We start from the raw sequence: 17,862 nt of genomic DNA on the forward strand, positions 1-17,862 counted from the left end.
AGGCTTGACAATTATTTTAAATTTCGAAAATTCAATGAAAGGATTCACCGTTTAAGTAGGTATAATATGTTTGATTTGTAAATTATAGTTTATAAATTATACGGTACAATTACAGTTTTTGAGCCCATGAGTATCGTTTAACCGAGTTTGACATGCACAATAATAATTTTTCTTCAATATGGTCTTACTGAGCTTACAAGCGTGAATTTCGATTTCGTGATAGCTTATCGCATCAACTCTGATATTGTTCTCTTTTCTATGGTCCCATCTCGTGACACGAGAATTTACCAATTGTAAATAAGAATAAAGACTTTATTATCTGTTATTGTATGAAATTTACAATTTTACTCGTTGTGTTATAAGTTTATAAACTTATTAGCTTAGAAGAGAAAAGTCGAGTTATGCCAAAAAATAAAGGTATGTCGAATAACATTTAGAAAGTTATTATAATGACTTAAATGTTTTCAATAAACATAAATTCGGAGCACAAGTCTAGTATTGTAAATTTAATCACGCTGTGTAATTTTTTTTATAAACCTCTTAGGAAAAGGAGGTAAAAATCGTAGACGTGGTAAAAACGAAAATGAGACAGAAAAACGTGAATTGGTATTCAAAGAAGACGGACAAGGTAATACTTTTTTCTTTAGTAAAACGTTACCATTTTTATCTGACTAATTGGAGGTTTATTTTCCATATTTCTATCATGTTTTACATTAATAACGGACATGGGAATCAAATAACTCTTAAAACACTGTTAGGTAAATGAAGTTTCTAAGCATTACCATCTTAAACATAAAATGTAAAAAAAAAATGTAATTATTTATACTTGTTAGATATTTCAATACTTAATTAATAATACATAATATTTATTTTTATTTTTTTCTAAAGGCTAAGCCTTGTCACAGTGAAAAAATAGACTTCCACTCTTCTCTCTTCATGTCTTTCCATCGTTCTAACATGGGAATATAATGAGGTGGAGACCTTGCTCTCCTCAATATTTATGTTAGAAGATTAAAAATTAAAAAATAATATGTTATCTGTGACACATACGTAGTATCCTTGGTATGGTATTTTATAAATATATATATATATATATAAAACACACTTGGTGAAAAGTACACACTTGCTAATTAAGGAACTATTATCTATAATAATTTCATTGTAGTTAAAGAAAACTAAGGTGGAACCTGGTTTTTACTATCACAATTATTACTATGACAATTTTTTTAAAATTTAAATCTATTTAAAAAAAATATATATATGATAGATGTAGGCAAAGACGCAACTAGGACGGTGCTAAGAGGACTAAGCACCCCCAAAAATGCAAATATTGTAGAAATGTAAAATAAACTCAAAATGGATTAATCAGTGTACACGCATTACATCAAAGTCTTATGTCTTATTTTAACATTTACAGAATATGCTCAAGTTACAAAAATGTTGGGCAATGGACGTCTAGAAGCTATGTGTTTCGATGGGGTTAAACGGCTTTGTCACATTCGAGGAAAGTTGAGGAAAAAGGTTAATTCATTTTTACAACAATATTTTTGTTAAAAGTTAATGATGTCTTATTGACATTAAAATTGACATATTTTATTGTTTGTTTATACATATGGTACGGTAAATTTTTTTTTAACCCATCAGTGGTCGTGATGCTTTTTATAACATCGTTAGTCGTGTGTGAGCTTTTAATTTTTCTATTAAAAATAGTATGTTGGACCATAATTAAAAAATTTGTTATAATTAATGAAATTTGAGTATATTAATAATTTGTTTAGTATTCAAATTACAATTAAAATGTTTAAGAAACGTCTATAAAATACACCCGCCCTCAATCACGTGTAAGCGCGTTGTTCACTCGATTTTTAGCCATCATTTCTTTAATTATTTGTATTTTTAAATCCTTGACATCGCTTCTACCTTATGCTAACACATCAGCAAATATTTCTGAATACAAAAATAACGTTATGAGAAAAAATTATAAAAATTTAACTAAAAAAAAAAATGTATATACGATTAGTCGCGTGTGAGCGCTGACTACTTTGTGATTATTGATTTTAATCTTCAATAAGAAGCCAAAAAATGTATAAAATCATAATATTTTAATTTGTAATTATTGTATCAGCTGAAGGTATTTATAGTTTAAGATGAAATACCCAAGAAACTAGCCAGTGGTGTCTTAACTCGTTCATATGTAAGCGCGGCACTTTAATTGCGACCACTGACTAGTTAAATACAAAAGTATATTGCCATAGGTGTAGGTATTAACTAGCTATTAGAGTGATAAATGCATTTGTACACTCATGTTGTCCAGAAAACGACTATAGTCAAGATGTACATGCCAAGAGTATTAATCATTTTCAAGAAACTAGCCTACCAATCATCTGTTAGATAATAAAATTCAGAATATTTTTAATGTTTGTTAATGATAATTCAGGAGAATTTAATGTTTTAAGGTTGTGCATACCATGATTTTGCAAATTAACAGGTATTACGCTTATTGTTTGATATTATTTTTAAAATGTGCATTTATAAATATAAGTGATTGGTTACAACTATGACCCAACCAATAACTCTTTGATTTCATCTTTTAGTAGACTTCCTGTCAAAAAACAAAAAATGACTTAAATTGTTTCATAACTTTCATTTTTATCGAAAATTCTCGTATTAAAAAAACAATAAAATTATGTATGTAGCTATTTGAAAAATAAAAGTAAACAACAATACCATTTATTTAAAAGAGCAACATCTCCCTAAATATAAATATATATGTATATAATTACTAGATGATTGCAAAATTAAGATAGCTTTGTCAGGCAGTTTTAAAAAAATAAACAATAAATGTCGTTGAATATGTTCTTTATTCAGTTCTCTTTTGATACTTGACGCAACGGCAATAATTCATTTTAGCTAAGAGTACAGAAGTATTTTAGACTGTATTCATGTATTTATTTGTGTGATAATATTATGTTTTAAGGTGTGGATTAATCAAGGTGACATAGTACTGATAGGTCTACGTGATTATCAAGACACAAAAGCTGATATTATTTTGAAATATACACCAGACGAAGCTCGTAATTTGAAAACATACGGAGAATTTCCTGAAACTGGTAATTATTTCAATAACAACAAGTTGTTTAGAATTTGTGTACTTGAATGTTTAAAAAGCAAGACATGTATCTTAACACGATTTGTTTGTTTTCAGTGCGCATCAATGATACAGTTACGTTTGTCGACGACGGTTTGGATGAAGACATTGAGTTTGGCGATGATATTACCGATGACGATGAGGGAGAAGTTGTTGACAATGTAAGAAGAGTAAACACACGTTTAATCAATACTCTTAATAATTTTGTTTTTTTTTGTATTGTTGTTTCAGATCTAAACTATTCTGTGGCCCCTAAATATTGTATATTTCATCCGAAACAAATAATAACATATTGATAATATAAAAATAAAAACTTTAAAAATGAATGTGTTTCGTTATTGAATTACCTAATTAAAAAAAAAATACAGTAAAAACGAGTAATCAAAAACATCTTCATTATATCATTAACTACTATACCTGGGTAACAACAGCATAAAAAAAAAAGACGATCAACTCTAATCATATCCATTCTTATACTAAAAAGGAGGAGAAGAAGTGACCCCCAGGGGGTATGGCTGCAGTATGTTAGCACTCAATGTTGCCGGTTCAGCACTCGGTCACAGGCTCCGTTTGTCAGGCGATTAAAAAGGAGCTGCCGTCCACCTATCCGGCAACGGGCTGATGACCTGTCCAAGATAGCAAATGAGTGTTGGGCCTCACAGGCCCGTTAAGATGATGATAATGATACTAAACACACAATTTCAATCACATTATTGTCATTACAACGCTTTTTCAATATTTGTATTTCTGCCATCTACAGATTCGCACCGAAGCGTTTATTTGAAAGTGATTTTATCACTTTTAGTTAAAAAAATTCCTATAGACCTTCCCCACCCCAATATGATCCATTCCCACTATGCCTCGACACCACTGTACTTCTTTAAAGTTGTTTTTTTACACGTTGTGCTTCAGGTAATATGACTTGCAAGAGACTTGACATGACACCACCCGATAGAAGAAATCTAGTCGTTACACAGAAATAAAACCTTCATCAGATGTGCAGAAATGTAATATTATTCTGACTAGGTTAAGAACTTTATTTTGTTTAACGCAAAATTCAATGACAACATTTTTATTTTGCATTTATTTTATAATTTGGGATTTAAGGGGAATTTTTTAGCAACTTGAGTGTTCATTATAGATTTTTCTGAAGCATTATTTCCACATGCAAATAAAGGCTTGGTATTATAATAATTTGTGTCATTCCAACTGAAATCATTGTAACAATTTTACACTAATAAATTATAAATCAAATAATAGTAGTTTGGTAGGTACATCTTTTAGATTTTTTATTTCTACTGTGTAGAAATAAAAAGGTACTGCGTAAAACGTTGAAGAATACATTTCATTGGTTTTTCTTCTAAAAGTACCCTCCTTATATCCTACTGTATACCTATTTAGGTAGGTATATTTTATTAATTTACATGGTTAGTTTAAAGTTTAAAGTTTACATTGTTCCTTTTATACTCAAGATATAAATTTATTCTGAAAATAAATATCTATATGAAAATATTTCCACAGCTTTGGTCTTTAAATTCAATTCTTGAGTGTACCAGTTCAATTTTTATCATAATTGATAACGATGAATGAATTATTTATAACAAAAGATCCTATGGCAATATATTTTGTCAAAAATTTAGAATTTTTTTATTTAACCGTTTATTAGAAAACACATAAAAATTATATACGCTTTTAACTTAATTTAAAAAACAAAAATAAAAACCTTTGGCCCACTAAAAAGGATGTTAAGTTTTACAAAACAAAATGTTTTTCTTTAAAATTGGTAAATTTCTTGGAAAATAATCATGCTTTATTATTTATACGCATCCATACAATTTTCCTCTTACCATTCCTTCTTGAATCTGCTTTAAAAATTATAATCGTTGTCAGTTGTGTGATAAAAATTGTTTTGATCAAATTATAAATCTTAAAACACCTTCGATTTGTAACCTAACCTAACCTTTGATATACTCAATATTTTGCTACTTACAAAAATGTTAAAAAAAGTTAAATTTAACAAAACAATTTTCTATTTATATATATTTTTTAAAACCTAGTTCTAACTTCTTATTGAAGTTTTGTTTTTGTCTTATTTACAAGTTCTAACTAATGTATTTGTCAATTCAATATTTTGACCATATGACAAACGGTTAGGTTTTTATTGAAATTTTTTATGTCAATATTATCTTTTGATGGCATACAAGCTTTTTTTTTTGGAATTTTTTCTCTGTTTTAATCAACTTAATAATATTGTTTATTGCAAAATAACTAGTATTAAAAATAATTTAACTATTCAAATTGTATTGTTAAAGTTAACACGAGTTCTAATTAACTGACTAATTAAAAAAATCGCACTAATTATCGTTAGTTCATATTTCACAAGTAAGTGGTACTGCGATTTAAAATATACCTAATTAAATTAATTATAAATCGTTATGTAGGTAATAAAATACAAAAATGAGTACAATATATTTTCAGTTATGCAAAATTTGGATTGGTTCCATAAACCGTTATTTCAGTTTGATAACAACTAATGTGAACTCTAAAAAGTCAAATTTTTTCAAGAGAATGTCATATTTGTGTTTTTTTAAATATTTCAATTTTTAAAACGCGATATCACTCCAAGTTGTTCAGTACATTGAAACGAATAAATTGCTTGTACCTACATAACATTTTACAAGCTAGACAAAATGTTGACTACTTAAGATAATCCAATTTTGATTCTGTAAAGATATACGAGTTTCTTTGCAACTTTACTACCCACTAGGTTATGTAGGAAACAGATTTTTTATTTTTTTATTTAAAAAAACTGGTTTTAATGTTGAAAAAAATTGCAAAATTAAATTTATTTACTTACAAATTTTTAAATAAAAATCGGCTTCCTACATAACATAGTTAGTCAGCCAAAGCACTCGAATCTTTTTACATAATTGAAATTGGACCATTGCTTTTGGTCTAAAATAAAAACCAAAATGGCTTTTACTCATAGAAGAAAAATTATTTTCATTATAAATAATACCTTATTTATAAGGTAATAAATACCGAAGCCGAAGCTATATAAATTAACCGGTAAATTAATTTAAAGGTCGAAATTTATTAAAATCTCTTTTTTCTTAAATATAGCCTATACGAAACTCCTTAAAACAGTCCCCATGCAATCATTGTAAAAACAATATTATACTTTCTCAACTAAAGCTAAAAAAATCGAAAATTTCTCCTCTGGAAAACCGGTATGACCAGGCCAGTCCCTTAGGCGCAACTAGGGGGTGCTAGGGGGACTTTGGCACCCCTAAAAATTCAAACCTCAATCCTTGATTTGCGCGCATGAAATTTTAATACTGTAAATACCTACTCTGTTGAAAATGTTTTATTTTAGAACATTTTTGTTTTCTAATATATTATTTTATATCTAATGGTTTAAAGATAAGAATTATGTTTGGTCAGTCAGGTATACGACATGATTTTAGCACCCCCTAAAATAAAACGTCGTGCAATATCCGCCCTGGCCGTGACGCCGCCGTTTTGTTGTTTTTGTCTGTGTGTGTATACAATATGAGTATATACATATATATACAATGTAGCGCTTTCGGATGAGGGTCCCTTGGGACGAGAGACACGGCGGGCTTGCGCCCTGAAGACAAACCGACGGCCGCCGCGATTACGGCGGGACGAGATCAATATATTGCGCGTACACATACCTACACCGGCGGGTCCTACCTCCCGTCCACCCGGCCGCAGTGTACTTTTTACACGGCTTGTCGTGTAAGCGCGTGGCCGGAAGGAGAAGGGGTTGTGTCGAAGCGTCGTACGGTAATTATTTTCTTTTTTTCTCCACCTCCTCCTCGTCCACGTTCTCCTCTTGTTCGGTTTTTAGTTTATGTTTGTTCGGTGTTTTACTTTTTTTTTTTACTCTCGCCCCTCCCTCCCGCGTGCCGTTACCGGGAAACGCAGGTCGATCCCGAAACCGGCGGAGGCAGTCCCGCCGCTGGCGTCGCGCCCTGCCGACACTTGCCGACCGCGTTCGAATCCTTTGTGCCTACTACAGAGAGTGCACGCACTTTCAGGAAAACTATGCGCCGCGACGACGGCCGTGCGAACCGCATAACGTCGCTGTCATTGTCGGCCGCGGTGATTATTGTCGCTTAACTGGTGCCGCCATCAGCGTCCGCGGCGAGGTCGGTGTTTTTTTCGCCTTGTGTTTTTTTAACTATCCCAAGTGAATTGCTGCCTGAGCATGAGGAAAGAGAAGAAAAAGCGCAAGGACAAAAACAAAAAACAGGAACACCCGGAGTCGTCGCCGGACGAATGCACACCCGGCTGCAGTAGCATGGACTGTATGGGCTTGCAGCAAGCACACGCGTCGCCTCCTCCCAGCTACGAATGCAGCTTGGCCAAGGTAACAGTCGTAGAAAACAATGTGTCGATCATATCATTTTCATATAATAAAAAAATATATTTAAATATGTTGGTTTACATTATAGTTTCTGGCGTCTTCTTCTTCTCCTTCGCCTTGCTTTAAACTTCTACTCGACTAATCCTCGAATACACCAGCAGTCCTCATCAAACCATTCTCGCGTCTCTCTCTTTCCTCCTACGTTTATTTTCATTACTATTCTCGTTGTACTTTTTTGTACGAATTTTATAACTTTGTATTTTTACATAATATGCTGTTAATTTTATATGTGCTGTACTTGTACTTGTAGCAAACAATCGAAACTCTGGGCATTTCACCCTCCCCCTTGGGGGAAGTGCGTAGAATTGGCACCCCGAGGCTATTCGATTGTTATTATTATTGTTATGTTTTTACGAGGGGGGGGGGGTAAGAGGAAAAGTGGCAGTCCATGGATGGGTGGGTGGGGGGGGGGGTGTAATGCCATTTAGACGGATCTTATTTCAATGCGATCGCTGTGAAGGCATTGTATATTTACAATGATGTGTTTTTATTTTTATTCCTTTATATTTTTATATTTCTGTGTCTGTACTCACGATGTCATTGAAGCCACTGAACCGATTTCTTTGTGTAGCAGCTCTTAAGATCAGAAATCGTACCTGTAAGGTACATTAATAGACTAAAAATGTATAAAGTTCCTTCCTTCCCTTTCAAAATCGAGAAAAAACAACGAAAAATGTACATTTTTTTCAACTTAAAAATTACGGCGCTCAATATATATTTTTCAAAATAGTCCAATTAGTTCGAAATTTGTATAGAATAATCTTAAGACGTAGTACTACCGATGAACGTTGACAACCTAAACAATAATTATCGTACACCCTTTCTCTTAGAAAGGTTGGAATTTTTTTCTTTCTTTCGATTTTTCATGCAAAGTTTTAGGAGAACCTGAGATACCCGTGTATTGATTCCCAGTGTTAGATTAAACCATTGTAGGCCCCTACTGGAAACGTATAGTATTTTAAATGTGTTTTTTTTTTGTGTATCCGATGTAAATGTTTCGGTTAGATATTAAAAATAATAATACATCATAACTATAGGTAGGTAGGTACTCCGATGTAAAATCGGCAGGTTATTGGTTTTAAAATAGAAAGTAATTTGGATTTGTTAATTATCAATCTAAATAATCTTGCGCCCAAGATAATAAAATTAAAAAAACGCTCGAAATTTCCATTTGAAAATTCAACAGGTTTCTGTAACACATTTTCATTATACCGTCTAATTTGACCAACAGCACTTAGGCATTGGCTATATTAAGGCACGTGTACTAGTTATGTAGTTTGTCATTTGAGTGCTCTGACCTTGCAAATTTATTTCCTCAGGGGCCTCGTAAAAGCTACCTATACCTACCTACACAGCAGTTGCTGTAATATTATGCTGGGACCCGGGATCAAAGCGTGGTCGTGTCGGGTGGCTCTGTTTCATTTTAATTAAAATAATCAACCATTCCCTTTGATGCTAGGGGAATTATTTTGTATGCATAAAACGTGTACTTGATAGTTGATATGCCTAGGTACTATTTCACGGACCCCGGGGGACATCATTATCGTATTACCTACCTTATTATTAAACGAGTTGTGTCTCTTAATTAAGAAAAAGGTACTGTAACGAACTGTGTCCTTTATAATGTCATTATTATTATTATAATAGCTGTAATTTTCCACATTGACCACGATATCCACTTACTCTGTCCCTAGAAATGTTGTTTTTCAAATAGTATATTTATCTTTTAAAAATATTTGGGTAAAGGATATGATATCCTTGTAACATCATATTAGAGGGGCTTAACCATAGAATATAAATGTAGCCCTTCCTCCTATATAGGCAGTTATCTACATCTATAACGGTTCTTCATAACGATAATAGATGGGTAATAGAACTGACTGATAACAATACAAATTGCCTACAAGCATTAAAAATTTAATTTTAAATTTGGGCGATAAAAATAATATCTATTTCTTAGTTACCTATTTTAGAAACCAGCGCAGTATTTAAGTGGTCGATTGTAGAAGTATTATTTTAGTGTTCTTAAATAGTAACTGATAAGACCTACAGGACTTGAAGAAGTCCAAAACACACTTTACAAAAATAATAGCCGTAGCTATAGTATTTAGTTCAGAAAAGCGGGTTACAGAAGTTTATTAAATATAAACAATTTTTTTTAAATTATTTATATGTGAAAAAATTCTTAGAGGGAGTTCAACCCTTAAAACCACTCTAAATACATTGTAATTAAATATTATATTATCTTATAAATTGCATTTGTAAGACAGGTAGTAATTAGTAGTACACAGTTACATAAATGTAAAATTCGGAGAGCAACGTACACATATTATGGAAAAATAGATACCATGTTTTTTTGCCCTTAATAAATTTACTCATTTGAATTATGTTTGTCAAAGGGTTTTCAATTGTTTTAATTGAGCTCTGGAAATGAACATATTATTCATTACTCATTGGGTAAAAACTAAAATGAGCTACTAATACAGTTTTACATATTAGACCATTTCAATTTAAAATTTTGCTATCCCTTAACCTCTTTCTAAATAACTCCAAAATTGTTATTCTTAATTAACCTTACCTGGGTAAGCTTAAAAATAAAGATATTTGTTTTTACCCTACATGTGCATATATTTATAGTTATGTGTAGGTATATGAAACAAATCATAATAATTGAAACAGAAAGAATTCATTTAAAAAAAAAAAAAAATTGTCTTATCGTTTACAGAGACAATCCTCCGAACAAGGTCAAATGGTAATCGACGAAGAAAACTATGCAGCATCGGCAAGTTGTAGTCAGCAACAGTGCGGTGAATCCGAACAGGGCCAACAGAGTAGCGTTAGTTCTCCGGTCAGACAGGAAATATTTCATAAGAGTAGCAAGGAATTCTACAAAGCCGTAGCTGCCCAATGGGGAATCACGTGCAAAATGAGCGACCATTGCCGATGCTTGGACTGTCAGGTATAAATGGATCAAACAATTAAATATACATTCACATCATCGTAGTAGTTAAGTTGCAACAATATAATATAATATTTTATAAACATTTTTTTAATTTTAAATTTAGAGTCGTTATTTCGACTGCGAGTATGATCAAGAAAATGAACACGAGAAGACAGACGGCGGTCTTGGAGCCGGGACGCCAATGTTCTTGTCTGAAGTGATGCACGGTTCAGCTTGCACTTTATTTTAATACTTAACGGTTTTACACAGATGTGATTTTTTTTTTTTTTAACTATAATCGATAAAAAAAAAATCATGACTATTTCTTAAGTATATGCGTACGACATAAGAATATAAAATCATAAATTATTTTTTTGCCTGAACAAATATTTTACCCAGTGCCTAAAAGAAAAAAAATGTGTGCAGGTTACAATTATTATTATATTCCGGATGGAAAATTCATCCCATATAGCCTTCGCCTATATTTATTAATAAAATAAACTATAACCTTCTTAATACAATGTGTTCTTATATTATGACTTATTTTTTAAAATTATTTTTAAGTAAATCGAAATGATTTATTATGTATCGGACCATTATTTATTACCTATGTTTATAAACGACATAAATTAACTAAATATTTTAATCAAAACCATTATTAAATAATAATATAACTATTATTCTTAATCTATTTATCAATTATACAAAACACAATTTTTGACAATGAATTAAATTAAAATAATAATAAACTATATACTATTAAGTTAATAAAAAGAGTTTTTTTTTTAAATATTACAAACAAAGTCTATTGTAACCACACAAGGTTTAAGCTTAATAAATATTAACATAGATATTAATGAGATTAATATTTTATTATTTATATTTATTTTGTACATCACAACACTTTTTTTAACACAATTTATCAACAAAATTATTTTTCAAATGCTGGTACCAATATTATAATTGATAAAAATGTAAGCAATATTAATATAGTACATTTTAAGTCATAATCCGTAGACAAACTTGTAACGATTCAACATTGTTTTTTAAACATATAAATAAGGTACCAGAAAGTTTTTGTCTAAATAATTATTTAAGATAATGGAATGATTTATAATGAACACACTTTTTAAAAACTTCTCAGACAGATTCCGAATCAATAGAATTTCTTGGCTTGTGATTCTTTATTATTCCTGTAAAAATGATAATGACGTTTACATGCGTGGAAAGTAAATAAAATAATTATTATATATATATATATATATATATATATATATATATCATAAATATACAAATGACAAAAAAAAAACTAATATTTTTTAACCTCCAAACAGTCGCCTCTTTGAAGATACCATTTTCCGGTCGAGCCGCAGTGTTTACACCGCTGCTTATCTTGCCGTTGACATTTTTTTTTTTTTTTGCATATTTTGTTGATGATCTATCAGCAGCTTAAGTTACACCAGGTTAACCTCATGAATATAAATACAGTGTGTTGTTTTTCGGTAAAAGCGGTGTAAACACCGCTGACGCGACCGCTATGAGGTTATTTTTGGTTTGTTTTTATTCACATTTAGCAGCGGCAAATATAAATATTTTGACATCTCATTCTTACTTGTAAATAGCGTAGACAATGAATAATACAGATTGCACGACCGCAACTACGATCACAATTGAACTCGTCGCACAAGTGGGACACGATGTCTGTTGAGCATAGTTTGGCTTCTGGGCACTTTGAGCAGTGTCGCGTTTGATGGTGTTCAACGAATCTCTTATTTCATTCATAATCGATATAGAATCGTAACCACCGATCGGTTGGACCTGAGCAGTGGGTTGGTGAACTTGATTCTTAATTATGGTGTCAGCTTTTGAGTGTACGTCCACTACATAATTTCTACGGCCAAAGAATTACTTATTAATAATCAATAATAACGACAAGTTTTTCATTTTTTTTATGCGACCTAGACGGTTTATTAATTTTGAGCTAATGTTATAGTTTTTGTCAAAGAAAAAGGTTTTTATAAAAAAAAGTAATAAGCTAATGCATAATTTTTTTTTTTTAAAGTTTGAAGTTTCAAACTGTTTTATACTCATCAATATTTTTATCAATAGTGCTAACGCCAAAATCATAATATAATATAATATATTACATTGTTATTGATTTAAAAATCATCAATAACAATCATATTGTTAATTATCTAATGATAACTATCGACATTATCAACGGTTTTGGTTTTTGATAATTTTCTTTTTTTCTTTAACAAACCAGCCGAGTTATAATTAATTCTTATACTATATACGTCTAGTGATCTTATTGTACCTGATTTCTTTTACAGAATTAATTATATTATTCTGGGCGTTAACCAACACTTCAATATCTTGTCTTGTGACCCCTCCAGCGTTCATTTGCATTTGAGGTACTTGTGCTAAGAAATGAGAATTATTTAGAGATTAAAAATATTTGAATAACAAAAAATGTTAAGTAAAAAAATATTTACCATTTATCGGTTGGCCACCGCCTATTGCACTGGCGGCGATTGTTACGGTAGACTGAACTGTAGATAGCAAACTGAGGGTTCTTTCTTGACGTCCAACGACTTCATCCAGTTTTTGGCTCAATACCTTCACCGAATCCACAATTGCACTTTGACCGGAGAATATTTGATTCAATTCCCGCTGGCTATCGGTTTCATACCAATCTTCAAACTCAGATTCATCGTGTTTAGTTTTAGTATCGGGATGTTGTTTTTTATACCTGAAAGAAAAATAGAATAATAAAAAAAATACAGGAATAGTTGTCATTAATTTAGTTGAAGTTATCCCAGTTTTATATTGCACTAAACTTTAATATTTTCAGTAAAACTTACAACTTTTTCAAAATATATCATTCTCACCAAGTCGTGAACAGTAAAATCTATTATATGTAATTTTAGAACTAAAATGTACTCATAGATTCTAAATTCCATACAACAATAAAGTAATAAAGCTTACTTTAATAAATTTATAAAAAAAATTTTTTTTAAATATGTAATGCTGTATTTGAATTTGAGTTAAGAGTGAGTTTTTGAAAATTTCAAATTCATTAATAAAATCCCAAATATTAATCATTAATATTGTTCTAATGCGACAACATTTTAAATTATTGTAATACTGAAAAATTACTATGACTGCATTTGAAATACTAATCATTAGATAAATTTTTTTGAAACAAAATTACTTTTAGCAATAACCTAAGTGTTGCTCAAGTTTTTATATAGGTACTTACTCTTCTTTTTCTTGTTCCAATTTCCGTTGATAGTCGGCATATTCTTTTGTCAATTTCTGTTCCTCGTCAACAGATGCGGGTGGAGGTGCTCCGGCAGTTTTGAATGTTGTTCCAGGCGGGTAAAGACTGTACGTCAAAAAATGGTTTACATCGTGATCGTCTGAAAAAAAAAATAAAAAGATAAATACCTATTCATTTTGTATACGACCTACAACTTTTAATTTATCATCAGATTATTGTACCTGCAAGTCCACCAGTAGCTGCAGAAACACCAAAGTGTCCACCTTTTGGTAAGTACACTTGGTCACTTCTAAAGCAGATTTCAAAGTCTTCAGGATTGTTTGAGTTACCGCTATGGAAAAACACCTAAAATCAAAAGTCGCCATGATACGATTAAATTGTATTGAAGTAATCAAAGGTCTAAGCGGTGTTGACATATACATACTGTCAACGTGTTCATATAGTATTCTATTTTTGCTCGGGTCGAAAACGGCTTGTTTCTGAAGTCCCTTAGACATCCCGACAATTGTTGAGTGGAACCATCACTAGAATCAAAGAAGTAACAAAATGTAGAGCAAACATACAAAATTAGTATTAACCTAGACAAAGAATATTACTTGGCGTGATCAAAAACTTTGGTACCGTCATTGACGATACCCATGATGTATGGGTTGTTGTGTTTTCCATCGTTGTCGAACGAGTCGAAAAATACACCCAAACCGACCCATTTATCGGAACTGCCAAACACTGGACCCTGATAGTCACCTTTGGAAGTTGTATACCAAAATGCCTAGAAATTTTTATTTACAACAATTGATATATGTGTTTATTTTTACTCAAATATACTGACCAGGCCATCAGCGCCTATCCTGCCTCTCCCGCTAATCCTAAAATTAATTTCGACTGTCCACCATTCGAATGATGCTGGATTTTTTGTCCATATTGCGCCTAAAATCAAAATGTATAAATATAAAACCAATATTTATACATATATAGGGTAACATAAAAAAATGCATGAAATATTTAGTTTTAATAAATTTGTCGATTAATTTAGTCGTATGATTGAAAATTCTACATAATGGATTAAAGTCAAAGTAACAAGTTATTATAACTACAATAACTAAAACAGTGTAACATGTCTAAAACGGAATTGCACAGAATAAAAAAAAATGTTGTAATTAGAGCAGTTCCATCTTATTCAGTATTCTGGTTTTTCAGGGTCCGTCTTAGACAGGTATCACTGTACTTTGTTAGGTTTATCAAGGTTATGGTACCTCTTAAAATTAACTACAAACCTTTTTGACTTTTTAGCGACGGAGCTATTCTTACATTATCTGCACTGGCAATAGCATCTGAAAATGGCAATTAGGCAATTGGTAAAAATTTTAATAAATAATTAAATATAACAAACATATTTAGTTATTATATAAATAAATGACAAATAAATAGAAAGGGTTAAGTTGGTTTTCGGCTAATATTTAATATACATGTTCCAAATGAAAACATCTTTTAAGTCTCAGACTTATATCTGTAATAAGCGCATTGAACTTTTAATTAATATACTGTTACATTTCAAGTTAATTGAGAAACCTAATAGGAATAGGTATTTGATTTTAAAATATTTTTGTTTAAGTTTGTAAACCTTTTTTTATAAAACTGTTATTATAGAATTATTACCACTGCATCAATTTCAGTACATTAGTTACACTGATTTTTATCAACAATGATTTCTGGCAGAGATAATACTTTTTTTGATAGTAAGTGTCCAATAAAGAACCTAACGCGTGGTAAATTCATTTTTTTTTCAATTTAATAAAGAAAACTGCGCTTGGAGATTGCCGACTCTGCCACGCAACGTCTCATATATATCTACTTCTAACAGTCTATTCCTAAAACTACTCCGACTTAAGTTTTGTAACAGACATTTGAATTAAAAACAAATTTTGTACAAAAAAAGAATCTTTTAGGTGTAGTAAAAGTAATTTAGTTTAAGAATTTTTTTTGAGAGCGACAAATTTTACAGGGATTGTACTTGAAAAATTTCAATGGTAAGTTCAGAGGCACGTTTTTTTTTCGGCGGTTCGCAAAAACGGTAAAATGTAAAAATAAAAAAAATAGTCAACATACTTCCTCCGTATTCCCAAAACGGTACCGAACCGTCTTTTTGAGCCAGATAAGGCGGTTTGAAACTGTACTTGTACTCGAACCTGGACACTATTTGATTGGAACTCGCGTAAATCGCGTATGTGGCCGCATTAAGGATGAAAAATAGCGTGTTAAACGACATGTTTGTCACGGCAAATCTAATCGGCGATTTCGAATTGTCTTCTTCCGTTAAGCGCACTCAACATTTTCGCGCAGCAAACTGTACGGTTGGCATGTTTGCTGTCAACATATATCACACGTCGGAGGTACGTTGTGTTTGTGTACGTGTTTTTTTGGGGGGTAGAAACACGAGACCAATATTGTGTCTATATTCAATAAATCACCTAAACTACGAATAATTCACGACCAAACTGTTGTTTTACGAGAAGCGCGCTGGTACACGGATGGGACGGGACATCACACTCGGCTCGTGTTGTATTCAGGCGTTTTGTATATTGTACAATTAATAAACAACACTATAATATACCTATTATATTGTACAAAATGGTAATAACAAAATCGTTACGATGTGTATTATAATTATCGAATAAAGTACCGAACGGCGAACACCGACCACCGCTTCTTATCAACGAACGCGGCTGCCACTGTGGCAATTATTTGCAAACGACGTGTCCGCTACGGCCGCTCCGCCGTTATCAGTAGAATTCCGTGGCGCTACTTTGCCTCCAGCCAAAGACATTGTATACATATTATAACGTACACTGTCTTTGCATCCAACTCACCGGCTGTTATACCGCATTGGTCGTTAGCCTAACCGCATAAATATTTGCAAACTGCAATGTACAAACAAACTATTGACGTTTATGCCATTTGTTTGCCGACTCTCGTTACGGCCGTGTGTTGTCGTTTAACGTATTTCCGAAAAAAAAAAACAACAATGTGCTCTTATTCTTCTCAGTTCGCATCGTCTGAACAAATGTTACATTACTATATTTTAATCGTCGAGGCAAAAGATATTTATTTTCTATTGTGTGGCAGACGGCGCATGGTGTAGTAAATTATGCCTTATAAAGGTAAGGCTTGAATTATTTAAGTAGTATTATAATTTTAAAAAAACTAGTAATTTGTCGAATCGGCATGGAAAAAAATTGTTAATTGTTAGTAGGATTTATGAAAAAATATTATATGTACAAAATATCGTTATTGTGTGCTTGTTTATATGAGCGCTTTGAAGCAGTTGACATTTATAATAATATGTATAGACTATTTTGTTTATCACGTTTTTGAAAAAAAAAAACTTATTCTTTAAACTGATCATACAACTACCACATGTTCGGCATAAATGGATTAACATTTCTTTAACCTTCAAGCAAGCAGTGGTGCCTTTGAGATTTCTGTTGGCTGTTGCACTGTGGTATTTACACCGCTCTCAATTTTGAGTAGGATAAATGTTATTTTTGCTTATTGTGTGGACAGTGAACAACCTATCAGCTAGAGAATAGAGAATAGTATAGATACCTAAGATGCGACCACATGGAGGTTAATTCAGCTATTGAATTAAAATATTTTTAAACATGTACTTTTTTCAGGCATAATGTATTTTACTTATTGATGACTACACAAAAAAACCTCCTATGTTGAAAAATTGGCTTTTCTTTTTTTTCAATTTGTAAGGTTTTGCTTTATACTTATCGTTATACTTTAATACATTCAAAAATAAATCTTTTTTTTTTCACTTGCCATGAAATTATGATAAACAACAATTTTTTGCCCACTGTGTTAAGTTCCAATAGGTATACTTAAAAACCCAACCTGATCAGTAAAGGTTTTAGATCAGCCCATTTCATGGCCACGTACAATTGTATTATAGAACAGTGGCCCAGTCCTGAACTGCTTTAAGCTAAGCTTTAATTTTTGAACTGGGTGTAAAAGCTTAGTTGTAAATAATATTG

General features: G+C 31.5%; 3 protein-coding genes across 3 annotated transcripts; 2 read left to right on the forward strand and 1 right to left on the reverse strand.

Annotated features, from left to right (window-relative positions):
• The first annotated feature begins 244 nt into the window (after nucleotides 1–244).
• On the forward strand, nucleotides 245–3,474 carry LOC126844409 (eukaryotic translation initiation factor 1A, X-chromosomal-like). Its single transcript, XM_050582586.1, has 6 exons — nucleotides 245–417; nucleotides 545–628; nucleotides 1,418–1,521; nucleotides 2,978–3,110; nucleotides 3,206–3,309; nucleotides 3,380–3,474. Exons 1-6 carry the CDS (start codon nucleotides 402–404, stop codon nucleotides 3,383–3,385), a joined length of 447 nt encoding a protein of 148 aa, XP_050438543.1. The 5' UTR covers nucleotides 245–401; the 3' UTR covers nucleotides 3,386–3,474.
• Nucleotides 3,475–6,949: 3,475 nt separating this feature from the next.
• Nucleotides 6,950–11,202, forward strand: LOC126844597 (uncharacterized). The gene is made up of 3 exons (XM_050582895.1): nucleotides 6,950–7,544; nucleotides 10,327–10,560; nucleotides 10,667–11,202. The coding sequence occupies exons 1-3, from the start codon at nucleotides 7,383–7,385 to the stop codon at nucleotides 10,790–10,792; spliced, it is 522 nt and encodes a 173-aa protein (XP_050438852.1). The 5' UTR covers nucleotides 6,950–7,382; the 3' UTR covers nucleotides 10,793–11,202.
• A 256-nt stretch (nucleotides 11,203–11,458) lies between these two features.
• LOC126844596 (protein ERGIC-53) lies at nucleotides 11,459–16,553 on the reverse strand. Its single transcript, XM_050582894.1, has 11 exons — nucleotides 15,932–16,553; nucleotides 15,100–15,156; nucleotides 14,655–14,752; nucleotides 14,422–14,594; nucleotides 14,250–14,349; nucleotides 14,047–14,170; nucleotides 13,805–13,964; nucleotides 13,038–13,294; nucleotides 12,860–12,965; nucleotides 12,155–12,433; nucleotides 11,459–11,735 (listed from the first exon to the last, which is right to left on the reverse strand). Exons 1-11 carry the CDS (start codon nucleotides 16,089–16,091, stop codon nucleotides 11,699–11,701), a joined length of 1,551 nt encoding a protein of 516 aa, XP_050438851.1. The 5' UTR covers nucleotides 16,092–16,553; the 3' UTR covers nucleotides 11,459–11,698.
• Between the last annotated feature and the right edge of the window lie 1,309 nt (nucleotides 16,554–17,862).

The sequence above is a fragment of the Adelges cooleyi genome, unplaced genomic scaffold, assembly GCF_023614345.1.
Source record: "Adelges cooleyi isolate 19-005CV unplaced genomic scaffold, UGA_ACOO_1.1 ACOO_flye_CR_arks_rails_tigmint_CR_PRNA_651, whole genome shotgun sequence".
In the NCBI taxonomy this organism is placed as follows: Eukaryota; Metazoa; Arthropoda; class Insecta; order Hemiptera; family Adelgidae; genus Adelges; species Adelges cooleyi.